General features: G+C 49.3%; 2 protein-coding genes across 2 annotated transcripts in view; one reads left to right on the plus strand and one right to left on the minus strand.

Annotated features, from left to right (window-relative positions):
- ccdc125 (coiled-coil domain containing 125) overlaps positions 1 to 15,000 on the minus strand; it is a 437,934-nt gene that overhangs the window by 67,771 nt on the left and 355,163 nt on the right. The gene's annotated exons all lie outside the window — the stretch shown is intronic.
- isl1a (ISL LIM homeobox 1a) lies at positions 4,786 to 9,719 on the plus strand. The gene is made up of 6 exons (XM_072432727.1): positions 4,786 to 5,139; positions 5,733 to 5,922; positions 7,292 to 7,551; positions 7,750 to 8,036; positions 8,208 to 8,375; positions 9,227 to 9,719. Exons 1-6 carry the CDS (start codon positions 5,112 to 5,114, stop codon positions 9,341 to 9,343), a joined length of 1,050 nt encoding a protein of 349 aa, XP_072288828.1. The 5' UTR covers positions 4,786 to 5,111; the 3' UTR covers positions 9,344 to 9,719.

The following is a 15,000-nucleotide window of genomic DNA, read 5'->3' on the forward strand; positions in this document are numbered from 1 at the left end:
GTCCCCATCTTATAAAAGAAAACTCTCACGCTGCCTGAGCTGCTGTACGTACAAATAAAGCTGTAACACACTTATTTCCAGTCAAATCAATCATTCTGGGAAGCATCAGGGTCAAGTAAACAATGACCCTAAAATGAACTGGACTTTTATATGGATTCCACCTGAAGCTTTATTACAAGTCCCTAAAACTCATTTTTAGTGAATTTACCTTCAGCTTATTAAAGAAAATGGTCAATAAATGCTAAAGCTAGTGTAAATCAGCCCACACACCTCTGTGCAGAGCTAGTTTCTACTGGTGATAAGAGTAAAACTGACATTAGAGTCCAAAACTACTGAAGAACAAGTCACCAAAGGTCCAGCACAGTAAGTAGTCCAAAGGGTTCAGGAACAGCTTCAGTTTTAAAGGAATAATAGAGATTTTTTTGGCGCCAAATCTGAGTCTCATTTCCTCGTGGCGTGGACAGTCGATCAGTCCTCCCACATGTCAATCATCCCTTTCATCCTACTGCACACCTGCAGCCTCGTCCCCAGCAGCACGTTTCCCTGGCTGCACATGCGTGGTTGATGCGCCGGTATGTTTAGCGAGTTCCTTCAGTTACAGCACACAAATGACCACCGAGAAAGACGAGCTCAGAAGAGACAGAAATTTGTCGAGAGATGATGTGACCCGTCGCACTACTAAACAAACGCACGCGTAGAGGCGGGGCTGCTGCGTGCCTCCACACACACAAACAGTCACTTGAGTTCTCAAATTGGCAAAAAATCCTCTATTATTCCTTTAAGGGGTTAATTATGTGTCCTTCTTAAGTAGTTTTTACTTTAATTGGACCTAGCTGGCGAACTAACAGGAGTCTAAGATTGATTTCACTGACCCAAAGCGTCATGAGTCATGAGTTTCACTGAGAAACAAACAGAAAATACCTTTAAGACACTTGGAGCACGGTGTACAGTGTGGGGCTCCGCCCTCCTCTGAGCTTTGAGTCTGTCCTCTTCTTGTTGCACATGCTCAGAACGTTCATATCGGGTATTAATTCTCCAAAAATGTATTTTATAGGACTCAGTGGTCCCTTCATCTCCCTCTTTGTTCTCATTATTTGCTCCCAATTCATGAAGCACTTAAAGCTACTGTGGGTATTGGAGCTCATTTTAGTCATTATTAAAATGCAGAACTAATTTTATTGTTTGATTGAATATGTGGTTGAAAGTATTTTATAACTCATTTAAAGAAATTTTAATTTGGACAAATAAGATGCAGTATTACTATTGCATTAGACTTTAAACACGCTCTTGAGAACCTTTAGTTTGGCATCTCAGGTTTCAGAACATTTTTTTGATACAAACAAACTTACTGTTTCCTCTGGAACTAGATTAGTTATGGCGCCATCTCCTGGCTGCTGAGGGAATCACACACAGTTTAGTGGAAACATTTCGGCACATGTCACGCTGGCCTCTCACGTTCTGGTCTCAGCGCGCAGTTGTACTGATCGTGATCAGATGTGAGAAATGTCTCTGGAGGTGAGAAGAAGATTCTCTTGATTTTGGGTTTGAACTGGGAAACCCGCTTCCCCTTTAAAATCTCGAAACAAAATTGAAAATAGGGTAAATGATTTTTCGTTTTTAAAACAAAAGACGGAAAACAGAAAATTTGTAATTATTTCAACTTATTAATTATTTCAAGAAAACCATTAAATATGGTGCGTTCTTATGTTGTATAACTGTCAAATATTGAATCAATTAAGATAAAGGCAGATAAATCTGCACCGCCGGCCCACCTGAGAGCACCACCGCCGGCCCACCTGAGAGCAGCACCGCCGGCCCACCTGAGAGCAGCACCGCCGGCCCACATGAGAGCAGCACCGCCGGCCCACCTCAGAGCAGCTCCGCCGGCCCACCTGAGAGCACCACCGCCGGCCCACCTGAGAGCAGCACCGCCGGCCCACCTGAGAGCAGCACCGCCGGCCCACATGAGAGCAGCACCGCCGGCCCACCTCGGAGCAGCACCGCCGGCCCATGTGAGAGCAGCACCGCCGGCGGCCCACCTGAGAGCAGCACCGCCGGCCCACCTCGGAGCAGCACCGCCGGCCCACCTGAGAGCACCACCGCCGGCCCACCTGGGAGCAGCACCGCCGGCCCACCTGAGAGCAACTCCGCCGGCCCACTGTGAGCAGCACCGCCGGCCCACCTGAGAGCAGCACCGCCAGCCCACCTCGGAGCAGCACCGCCGGCCCACCTGAGAGCAACTCCGCCGGCCCACTGTGAGCAGCACCGCCGGCCCACCTCGGAGCAGCACCGCCGGCCCACCTGTGAGCAGCACCGCCGGCCCACCTGAGAGCAGCACCGCCGGCCCACCTGAGAGCACCACCGCCGGCCCACCTCGGAGCAGCACCGCCGGCCCACCTGAGAGCAGCACCGCCGGCCCACCTGAGAGCAGCACCGCCGGCCCACCTCAGAGCAGCTCCGCCGGCCCACCTGAGAGCAGCTCCGCCGGCCCACCTGAGAGCAGCTCCGCCGGCCCACCTGAGAGCAGCACCGCCGGCCCACATGAGAGCAGCACCGCCGGCCCACCTCGGAGCAGCACCGCCGGCCCATGTGAGAGCAGCACCGCCGGCGGCCCACCTGAGAGCAGCACCGCCGGCCCACCTCGGAGCAGCACCGCCGGCCCACCTGAGAGCACCACCGCCGGCCCACCTGGGAGCAGCACCGCCGGCCCACCTGAGAGCAACTCCGCCGGCCCACTGTGAGCAGCACCGCCGGCCCACCTGAGAGCAGCACCGCCAGCCCACCTCGGAGCAGCACCGCCGGCCCACCTGAGAGCAACTCCGCCGGCCCACTGTGAGCAGCACCGCCGGCCCACCTCGGAGCAGCACCGCCGGCCCACCTGTGAGCAGCACCGCCGGCCCACCTGAGAGCAGCACCGCCGGCCCACCTGAGAGCACCACCGCCGGCCCACCTCGGAGCAGCACCCCCGGCCCACCTGAGAGCAGCACCGCCGGCCCACCTGAGAGCAGCACCGCCGGCCCACCTCGGAGCAGCACCGCCGGCCCACCTGAGAGCACCACCGCCGGCCCACCTCGGAGCAGCACCGCCGGCCCACCTGAGAGCAGCACCGCCGGCCCACCTGAGAGCAGCACCGCCGGCCCACCTCAGAGCAGCTCCGCCGGCCCACCTCAGAGCAGCTCCGCCGGCCCACCTGAGAGCAGCTCCGCCGGCCCACCTCAGAGCAGCTCCGCCGGCCCACCTCGGAGCAGCTCCGCCGGCCCACCTCGGAGCAGCTCCACCGGCCCACCTGTGAGCAGCACCGCCGGCCCACCTGTGAGCAGCACCGCCGGCCCACCGCAGAGTCGCTCCAGGCCGCTGCACCATCTGTGAGCCCGTGTCGAGTGATGAGAACACTCCCCCGGCCCCGTGCTGTCATCTGGAGGGGTTGAGCTTGCCCATATGGTGGAGCTCTCAGGGGCCCCTGTGCTGGTGCACAGAGCTCTGGACACTCCAGAGAAGGTCACAAAGGTCACAAAGCTTCCAGGGCCGCATCATATGCAGTTCCAGTCTCCAGAAAGTGAGCATGAGGGGGAGTTACCTGAACATAAAACTGTTCAAATAAGTCAAACTATGCTTCCTTATGTGGTGATATGAGGGAGATTTATTGGAAAATATATTCATATTATTGTTAATCATATTGTTGTTCTTCACCTGGTCAAATGCCATTCATGTTTCATTGATAAACCAACATTGAAAAGCTGTAACCTTTGCCAGGCCGAGCGTGAATGTCATAGCTCCAGATTCCAAAAGAGTTTCAGCCAGTGAAGAGACTCCAGCGCCGGCGCCATGTGCTCTCTTCTTTTAGTTCCTTTAGTCATCTTACTGAAGCTTTTATACATGTCTGTTTCAGCTTTGTAGTGGGATGGTCAAGACACAACAAATGCTTAATATAATGTGTTTCAGTCCATCTTCTCCTCCTCCTGACACTGGGGCCCCTCGTGACTCCTCCTGACACTGGGGCCCCTCGTGACTCCTCCTGACACTGGGGCCCCTCGTGACTCCTCCTGACACTGGGGCCCCTCGTGAGGAATGGGGGAGCAAACCCATGTTGTTGTTGTGTTACTTTTAATGGCAGTGTGCAGTCAACTAGAAAGGTGCATTTACCGCCACCGACTGTAGTTCTACGTCTTCAAAGTCTGTGTTTTATGCTATTAAACAAATAGAGAGAGAAAGGAAGAGCGACAGTGTGAAACCATGTGATCAATGAGCCACAAACATGAAGGCCACTCACACTGATGCACATCTTAAGCAATAACAATGGAGTAAATGCAAGTTAGATCACTTCAATGTACAGTATGTTTGTGTTGGAAGCTGCTCTTTGGGCTCATCTGAGAAACACTGTTTCACACTCTTTGTTTGAATAGGCCCGAGTTCATAGCTCAGTCTAGAGCTCATGCTCCTCAGGAGCAGGACCAGGGAGGAGCGCTTCCATCTCACTGGGGCCCTGGGACCTCTCCTCCCGGTCCCCTCCTGCGGCGCATTGGTCCGTGTTGACGCCAGGGGGCGTGTCTGAGCTCTGGCCTCGCGCTGCAGTAGATCTCTTCATAATTCATATTGACGTGACGGGACGTGAATATTCATCTGATTGTGTCCCAAAACAGAGCAGTGCGCGCGCGTGCCCGTGCGCGTGCGCGCCTGGAGTCTCAGCGGCAGGCACAAGCGCGTGCGTGCGTGGCTGCAGCCAATCAGCTGCAGGCGCAGATGACGTACCGTTGTCCTGCGTCAGCCCCAAGCGTCGCGAGCTCCTGCGCTCCACACACACCGCAGACTGACGCGCGCACTCACGCACCGTCCGCGATCAGCCCCGAGCTCTGAACGCGCCCGGGCCGAGTCCCGCACCAGGACCAGGACCCGCTCCGGGACCAGGACCGCACAAGGACCAGGACCCGCTTCAGGACCCACTCCAGGACCTGCTCCAGGACCAGGGTCTACTCCGGGATCAGGACCCGCACCGGGACCAGAACCCACACCAGGACCCGCACAAGGACCAGGAGGAGTGCCCGTGCTTGCCCGGGACAGTGGACCTCACCGCGGCCTTCTTCACAGACCTGGACTCGGACTGGGACTCGGACATGGGAGACATGGGGGATCCACCGAAAAGTAAGCACTGAGCGGACGGTGCGGGCCCCCGCTCCCGGTGCCGCGCACTGGCCCCAAACACAGACTGTCACATTCAAACATGTTTGTGCAGAAACATGCTTGAGATGAGAAAATCAGAAAGTAATGGCTTCAAATTATGGCTGCGTAATAGTTTAGGTTAAATGTTAAAATAGGTTTGGAAATTTGACAGAGCTGTACAACATAATAATAACTCTAAATAGGCTAATGTCATTTACAGTGTTGGGCCTAAAACATTTAAGCAATTTATTATCTGTAATTTAATGAAAAAAAAAACGAACAAACATTATACTGAGTAAATGTAGCATATTGTTACTATCATGCTGTTATTATACACGTATTATTATTACTATTATTATTATTATTATTATTATTATTATTATTACTATTATTATTATTATTATTATTATTATTACTATTATTATTATCCTCATCATCATCATCATCATCATCATCATCATCATCATAGAAGTCTCGGCCTACAGTGCATCATGTTTTAACATTATAGGCCTTAAGGGAGTGAAACTTTGTCTTAAACTGTGCTGGTTTTAAACGTGACTCTGGTGCTGTTCCAGAGAAGCGGCTCGTCTCGCTGTGCGTGGGCTGCGGGAACCAGATCCACGACCAGTACATCCTGCGCGTGTCCCCGGACCTGGAGTGGCACGCGGCGTGTCTCAAGTGCGCGGAGTGCAGCCAGTACCTGGACGAGTCGTGTACGTGCTTCGTGCGGGACGGAAAGACCTACTGCAAACGGGACTACATCAGGTACGAGCACGGAGCACGGAGCAGCAGGACGGTGCCCCGGGTCAAGTGCGCCTTTCCCCCGCGCGACAGAGCCTTTTTCATCTGTGTGCGTCCTCCTCCGGGCACTGCTCCTCACGCGACCCGGAATATAGCAGCTCTTCCTTGGATTAAACCGTGTGCAGTTTAACGTGGTCAGCCGCGTCTCAGTGATGAACCAAATAAGTTCACATTTCCCACAGCTTGATGCGCATTCTCTAGGAGCGAGATCCAAGACAAAAACCACGAATAACGGGACGAAGTTAAACCGTTTTGACCCAAACCTAAAAAAAAACCGGGACAAACTGGACCGAACCCGGCGCGCTCCCTGGACCCCGCAGCCCGCGCGCATTTTGTGGCTTTAATATATTGGTCAGTTTGTGATCAGACTTCAACAACCAAACTGTGGAGCTTAAATGTGTTCAACATCAGACATGAGTATTTATGTCAAATCGGAACAAATGAAATGATTCTGTGAGAAACACATCGTTTCCAAGCGCAACGCGCAACTGTCACAGACAAAACGGCGGTGGATAAAGAGTTCTGTTGTACCGTTATTTTCTCAAATATATATATATATATATATATATATATATATATATATATATATATATATATATATATATATATATATATACTTATATTGCATAGAGCGACCTGACTCGTGTTGTATCAAAGGCTGTGGCTCTTTGAATTGATCTCGGACATAATTTTCCAGCTCATTTGAAACAAAAGAAAAAGGCGCAGCTCTGTTTTGATACTTTTCCTTTTTATTATTATTATTATTATTATTATTAACGTTCCGCAAAACGAAACTATTATTTTAACCTATTTAACGGTTTGGATCAGTCACTTCTTTCATTTCCACCTAAAACATAGTGTCACCTCCTGAGAAAAGAAACGGCGTTTGGAAAAGAACACGTCAATGTTTGACCAGGAAAGCCGAGTGCGTGAAGCCGTGTGCGTGAAGAGTGCGTGAAGCCGAGTGCGTGAAGAGTGCGTGAAGCCGTGTGCGGCCCCTGTGCGTCTGTCGGTTCCGAAGCGCGTGCTTCTCCTCAACAAGATGAGTTCTCTGTGGTCCCAAAAGCGCTGCTCGGAGGGGCCCCAGAGAGCGCCCAAGTGTCCGTGCTTCTGACCGCCCTGGACCTTGTGGCCGGCCCCGCGGCTCATCTCACGTCTCATCAGAGCGTGTTTTGTTTAGTGAGAGCCCAAAATACAGGCTAAAGATCCACTCAAGTGATCCACATGAGGGGCCATTCTGCTGTTTGTGATAGTTATGATGACTGAGCAGTTATTGTTTCTTTTACACTGAGACTGACGGCGCGCGTGCGTGTGCGTGTGCGTGTGCTCACAGGTTGTACGGGATCAAATGCGCCAAATGCAACATCGGCTTCAGTAAGAACGACTTCGTGATGCGCGCGCGGGCGCAGGTCTACCACATCGAGTGTTTCCGGTGCGTCGCGTGCAGTCGCCAGCTCATCCCCGGGGACGAGTTCGCGCTCCGCGAGGACGGTTTGTTCTGCCGCGCGGACCATGACGTGGTGGAGCGCGCGACCATGGGCCCCGGGGACCCGCTGAGTCCACTGCACCCCGCGAGACCGCTGCAGATGGCAGGTACGAGCGGCTGTGTGTGCGCGTGCGTGTGTGCGTGTGTGCGTGTGTAACAGTTCTAATGTCTTCGCGCTTTTACTAATTCTATAAGTGTTAAAATGTGAACAGACAGACGTGTGTTTAATGAGCTCCACTGAGACGCTGCTCCCTGGATGTCCCACTGTCCTGCGCGAGTGACCCTGACTGTCCTGTGGTCCACAGCGGAGCCCGTCTCGGCCCGGCAGCCCGCGCTCCGGCCTCACGTGCACAAGCAGCCAGAGAAGACCACGCGAGTGCGCACGGTGCTGAACGAGAAGCAGCTGCACACGCTGCGCACGTGCTACAACGCTAACCCGCGACCCGACGCGCTCATGAAGGAGCAGCTCGTGGAGATGACCGGCCTCAGCCCCAGGGTCATCCGGGTCTGGTTCCAGAACAAACGTTGCAAAGACAAGAAGCGGAGCATCCTCATGAAGCAACTGCAGCAGCAGCAGCCCAACGACAAGACGGTACAGCACCCAGCAACCACGTGACACCCATATGACTCCCATACATATGACACCCCTAACAGAGCACCCAAACAGCACCCAACAAGCCCAGCACCCACACGTCTATGCGCCACACATAACATCCCCACGTGACAGCCAACACACGTGGCTAAAGTCAGTATGTGCCCTCAGAACATCCAGGGTATGACGGGGACCCCCATGGTGGCGGCCAGCCCGGAGCGCCATGACGGGGGTCTGCAGGCCAACCCCGTGGAGGTGCAGACGTACCAGCCCCCCTGGAAGGTCCTGAGTGAGTTCGCCCTGCAGAGCGAGCTGGAGCAGCCCGCCTTTCAGCAACTGGTGAGGCCCACGTGCACGCTCACACGCACGTGCACGCTCGCATGTGCGCGTGCATGGTTCTTTTGATGGCATTTCCACACAGCCGAGCTCTGACGTCACCCAAACATAACAAATGTTTTCGAAAAAAATCAAATCCAAATTGAACCTGACGAGGCTGAGCTCAGCAATTCACAAAACATATTTAGTCATTCCAAGTTTGTGGCAGTGAAAACAGGAAACGACTCATGTAGGCCCCACATCAGAGCAGCTCCTCCTCTGGATCAGAGCTGCTCCTCCTCTGGATCAGAGCTGCTCCTCCTCTGGATCAGAGCAGCTCCTCCTCTGGATCAGAGCTGCTCCTCCTCTGGATCAGAGCTGCTCCTCCTCTGGATCAGAGCAGCTCCTCCTCTGGATCAGAGCTGCACAGATGTACTTCTAAAGTGTCCCTCCGGCCTAGACTCCTGAGCTCATGTCTCTGGTGTTCTGAGATGAATGCGTGTGGACAAATAGAGCCATGTTTGTGGGACAGTCCTTTGCGGGACAGTGACTCCTGACCGCACTGACCGGCCCTATTTGGCCTTCAGTGATGCTCCTCACCTCTTCATGTTTGCGCGCGTGCGTTTGTATCTCTCTCGCTCTCTCCTTCCATGTCCGTACCCCTGTCCATGTCCCTGTCCGTGCCCCTGTCCGTGCCCCTGTCCATGCCCCTGTCCATGGTCCTGTCCGTGCCCCTGTCCGTGCCCCTGTTCATGTCCCTGTCCATGTCCCTGTCCGTGCCCCTGTCCCGTCCCTGTCCTGCTCCTGCTCTCTCTCCGTACCGGTGTGCGTGCCCGGTGTGCCCGGTCTCACTCTCCTTCTCCCGGTGTCCGCAGGTCAGCTTCTCGGAGGGAGGCCCCGGGTCCAACTCGACGGGGAGCGAGGTCGCGTCCATGTCGTCGCAGCTTCCGGACACGCCCAACAGCATGGTGTCCAGCCCCATAGAGGCCTGAGCGCACGAGCACGCGCGGTCACCACCTCCTCGGCCTGAGCGGACACGCGCAGCGCGTGGCTGTACACTGTGAAGACAATCAAGGATCATTCCTGACGTTAAACCGACGGAGCCTCACGGGCGTTTGCCGCCACTCGGGACGTCCCGGGACTTTTTTTGCCAAAGCCCGTTCAGACTGGCGCGCACGGACGAGAGCGCGTTCACGGACCTTTGCTCCGTTTGTCCGAGGCTCCGAGCTCTTCTGTTCCAAAGATGTTTATTTGTTAGCTCCGGAAGAACATGTTCGTTTGGTCCCGTGCAACAAGATTTATTATTATTTATTATTTATTGTCAAAGCATTTGCCACATTTTGTGTAACTTTCATAAGTGAAGTAAAAGGAGAAAAGAAACGTCTGCGCCTTGTTTTGTACGAAGGTAAATTATTACTATTACTATTACTATTACTATTACTATTATTATTATTATTATTATTATTATTATTATTTTTGTTTTTTTTAAAACCGTTTATTGCATCCAATTTTGAATCTCTGTTTTTCTAAATACAAAGTGATTGTCGTGGAGCTGTAGCTCGCGCAGGCTGCGTCGGGCCTGTGCGGCCTCGTGAGGCTGCGTCTCTGAGCCGCGCAGACACGCGCTGATAACGCGCGCTATGAGCTGAGAAAAGGAGGAATTATGCTTTAAAAAATGGTCCTGCCTTTTGCCAATTTTGCCATTTGATTGGCCACACGTGGCAGCGCCTGACCCCGCTCCCTTTGGGCAGCAGCTCATGTCAGAATATTGACGCGCATCAGACGCGCGGCCGCGGCCGAGACGCGCACGAGGCGAACGGCCTGAATGTCGCGGGCATTTGAAAAGTTTGTGAGCAAAGATATTCTAAAATCTGGAACGGAGGCAAACGTGAAGAGGAAGATTATGTGATTTCAGCCCCAAAATATCACAAAATATGAAATATGGTTTTGTCAAAGTGAGTGACGTCAGAGCTGCTTAAACACATTTAACATTGGATTTGAGAAAGTAACAGACAGCTCACATTTTTGATGAAGTTTAGGTTTTACTGGACAAATACACATCAAACTCAAATATTTGATCTTTTTGCAAGAAAATATTTTTTCCATCCTTTGTAGTAGAACAGCAAACTAGCTGGAAGTTTCTACCTTGGAAACTCAGAATTGTTGCTTATTTCTTTGTCATAAAGACCATAAAGAATCCTTCATGTCAGTTCATCTTTGAAAATATGTCGACTTCATTTTACCTCCAGTGGTTTCCATTCCACAATTCTGAACATTCTGATGCCAGAGCGTTGTAACGGGTCTAAAGCACAAAGAAATCTAACAAGTCTGAAAAGAAATGCACATAGTTTAAATGAAGTCTTGCTGTAAAAGTAAAAGTATGGATCCTAAGCTCAGAACATGAACGTGAACGTGTCGCTCTAAAGACTCAGAACCTTCTGCTTTACTCACACAGAGAACAGCATTTATACAATATTCAATTCTCAACACAACAGAAGAAGAATTGTTTCTCATAATTGTTATTTTATTTTACCATGATCTTATCGACACTATTGATGTGTGTCTGAGTTTTGAGTTCTTGGTTTGTCCAAATTCATCTAATTAATCTTACAATCAGATGTAGCGGCGTCTGCATCTCCACGTCACACTTTAGTCACTTCAACGCTTTGTTTCTCAAAGGCCGGGAATTTTTAAAGACTTCCAATAGAAATACAATTACATTTAGTACTCAAAACTGTTTCTTTTCTCGCCCTGGCGGGTCCTGGAAAAACACTTTAGTGTCACCACAAATGAAGAATAAAACAGTTAATACTTCTGAAATTGTACTAAGTGGAAATATGGACATTGTAATTCTGTGGTTCTGTGATTCATACAGGAAATAGCAGCCAAAAGAATTATTTTAATGAATCAATTACAAAGGTTCCCAGCCTCTGACAGTTCATGCATTTTAACTTCACAGAAATAATTTGTAAACCTTTTGGTACTTTTGATGCGGTGGTGAAATATAGTCAGAGTTATTTCCATTTGAAAACCACCTGCAAATCCATAAAAACGACAGAAACAGCAGAGACTGTTATGTGAGCGACGGCGCTCGTGCTGTCCGTCCAAAGGGACAAAGATCGTGTGTTTTAATGTGTCCTGCCCTCATGGAATTATCTTTTTAAAATATTGTTCTAACCAAATGTGTGCCCGATATTTAACTCTTTTTTTAAAATAATTCCCGGCGGCCTGTGCTTCTTCCATAATCTTCCATTATTCCATACGTGAGGCGCTCCTGCCGGTGCTCCTGCCGGTGCTCCTGCCGGTGCTCCTGCCGGTGCTCCTGCCCTGTCTGTCTCTCAGAGTGTTCGCCGTCAGAGCAGAGGGAAAAAAAGTCTGCTCTTTTCTGATTATTAATAATTCATGCATATTGGAGTAAGACATTTGTCATTGTTCAGTAATGGCCCCGTTTGTCAAAAGGCTCTCGCTCTCCAGCGTCAGCGCCGCAAACTGGATGTGAAGTGTTGTGGCTTTGGAGAAGAGACTGGGCGAGAGCGTGTCCCTCCTGAGCGGCCCCATGTCACTCCTGAGCGGCCCCATGTCCCTCCTGAGCGGCCCCAGAGCCCAAAGCAGAGCTACAATCGGCTTTAGCACCTGGAACTATGTGTCAGCGTCTTCAGTGAGTTTTAAACATTTATTACGCTTGATTTCCACATTATCTTTGAAAATGCATCGTATCATGTTCCAAGATGAAGCATTTGTGGGGCGTGGCCTAAGACATTCTGTTTGTGTGACTTGTTTACCTGGTGGAAACTACGTGGACAACTATTTACTGAAAATGACAAAATTCACTGTGGGAAAACAGGCTAACGAGGCAGCTAAGCTAACTAAGCAGAGAGCCTCTTCCCCCGGTTCAGACACCGCACCTGGGGGGCCCCCAAGTGTGTTGGATCCGGCATTTATAGCATAAGATAATAGACAACATAACAAAGACACACTCTGTGATTGCCGTTATTCGTGAACATTTAAGAGTCTCTCCTGCAGCAGAGAAGACACAGTGGACACCACGGGGCCAATGTGACCAAGCTAGAAAAGCAGGAGAGCGAATTGACAGAACAGATGATTTAGAGAAGCTCAACCGCAGATGAAACCTTCAGCTTGTTCTCCCGAGAGAATCGAGCGAAAAGAGCCAACCACAGCAGAACATCAAGTTGGATTGTGAGCACCGTTCCCGGGCCCCCACCGTTACCGGGCCCCCACCGTTACCGGGCCCCCACCGTTCCCGGGCCCCCACCGTTACCGGGCCCCCACCGTTCCCGGGCCCTGCGGGACACTCCCTCTGGACATCAGCTCCATGTCTCTTTCCAGCATTTGAGGAGGTGAAGTCTGGACTGAGGGAGAAAGTAGATCAGGAGCTCTGCACCCGACACGCTGAGGTTTGACTCAGGGGCCTCGTCTTGACTCAGGGGCCTCGTCTTGACTCAGGGGCCTCGTCTTGACTCAGGGGCCTCGTCCTGCAGACTCACTGCCGGAGCTTTGACACATTCATTTTCTTCAGTGGACGGGACTTGGACATCACTGGAGACATGTGAGTATTTAGCATGTGTAACTCCTTCATTCTTCTCTCTGTCCAGGTGAGAACGTTCTACTCACCAACCTCAGGGGCCCTTCCACTTTTGATTGCTTTTTTTTCCCAGTTTCTTATTTTGTTCATGTTTCTCTGTTGTAACCATGGCAAATTTGTAAGTACAACCTCAACATCTGGAAAATGACCACTCCTTTAATCCTTTAATGTTAACGGCATTTTAAACCCCATTAAACTAGAACATCAAAATAAATGCAGTTATAACAGACTTTACTTTTCCTCAGACAGGGACAAACATAAGAGGGGCGTGGCCTTTGAACAGAGTTTTGAACACAAAGATAAAGATGGCAGATTTGTTCAGGTCAAAGGAACTATTAATGTTAAATGTGTTTACTTTGATAAAAGTATATGCTCCACCAGGAGGCGCTCTCACTTTCTGTACTGAAGTTGTGGCTCTGATTCCAAACCACTCTGAGAAAACCCTCGTCTGTGGCAGCCGACAGAAGATGTCAAACTCACAAAGCACTGGTAAATCTATAAATGACACATTTTGCAAGTGAATACTTAAAATAGAGGTTAATATATATCTGGAGGAAGATGAACCAACGCACCCAATCCACAGAGGATAATAAGATCATAAAATAGACTTGTTTTTTTTCTTTTTTTAAAATAAAGATATGTCCAAAATGACAGAAGTGGACACGTGCCCCTATTCACATGACGGTAGATATGGAACAAAAACAAAATCGGCCTCAGAGGCGACTGTTGTTGTGATTTTGGGCCTTACAAAAATAAATTGATTTGATTTGAAAATAATACATTTAATGCTAGTTTAAAAAAGAACATTGAGATTTATGTAAAAAAATAACATCATGAAATGTCTCAGTGATGCAGCTAAGGCAGCTTTGAGGGGCAGCGTGATTACTGTCGCCTCGGCCACAAGAATCATCCCCAAATGTTACAGGAAGTAAGAAAGAAGAGTTTAAATTCATTATCTGACCTGATAATAATTACATCAATTAAATAATAATTATAAACTAAATTACAAAAAAGGAATATTATGAAAGTCGTTCAACATTCTATTAATTATTAGCTTGGAAGATTAGAGAACAAATAGTTCAAATATATATATTTTTAAATATGAAGGGAAAAAAAACTCTAAGAAAAATGTGGTAATTTCAACCAAACAAGAGCAAATACAATATATATATATATATATATATATATATATATATATATATATATATATATATATATATATATATATATATATATATACTCATTTGAAACAACAAAATTCATCAACATCTCAGGAAATAAAGAAAAGTAAATGGAAACTTACAATTAAAATGACGTGGTTAAAACAATAACTGTGGGAGACATGGTTCACCTCAGAGTGCTGTAAAGCTCCAAAAGAAACTTTAATTTGAACAAGTTTCAACAGGATCACGAGGGGAACGACTCTTCTGAAGGTGAATATCGTATATTCACCTCGATTATGTCCAAAAGAATAAAACAAATCCTCCCAAACGTGTCAGATTCATGAGCAAATAACCAACATAAAACGACTGAAGACGATCCTCACGTAATGAGACAAATACAAAAACGAAGAAAAGAAGCTGTAAACATTAGTTTAACCGCTGAGAACACGTTTCAAACAGGTTTGCAGGGGCCCCGGCCCCTGAGGGGAGGGGCCTATTGTACATGTTTTAGTGGTCAGGGAAACCAGAGGAAACCTACACAGACACAGGAAGAACATGCAAATTCCCCGCAGAATGGCCCCGTGCAGAATGGCCCCGTGCAGAATGGCCCCGTGCAGAATGGCCCCGTGCAGAATGGCCCCGTGCGGGATGGAGAACCAATCCCAGGAGGAGCAGAAAAGACCGGCTGTCGGAAAGATTCATGAAACAAATAAGATGAGGATTTATTTATGTCCACACAAGAGGAAATGTGTGACACAAGAACTCCTCTCATATCTTACTAGGAATGGAGGAAAATAAATAAATAAAATGATAAAGATAAAAATAAATAAATAAATAAAATATAAAGATAAAAATAAAATAATAATAACAATAATAAAATAAA

The sequence above is a fragment of the Eucyclogobius newberryi genome, unplaced genomic scaffold (genome assembly GCF_026437365.1).
Source record: "Eucyclogobius newberryi isolate DKJ021-1_F unplaced genomic scaffold, fEucNew1.0.hap1 SCAF_6, whole genome shotgun sequence".
NCBI classification, from domain to species: Eukaryota; Metazoa; Chordata; class Actinopteri; order Gobiiformes; family Gobiidae; genus Eucyclogobius; species Eucyclogobius newberryi.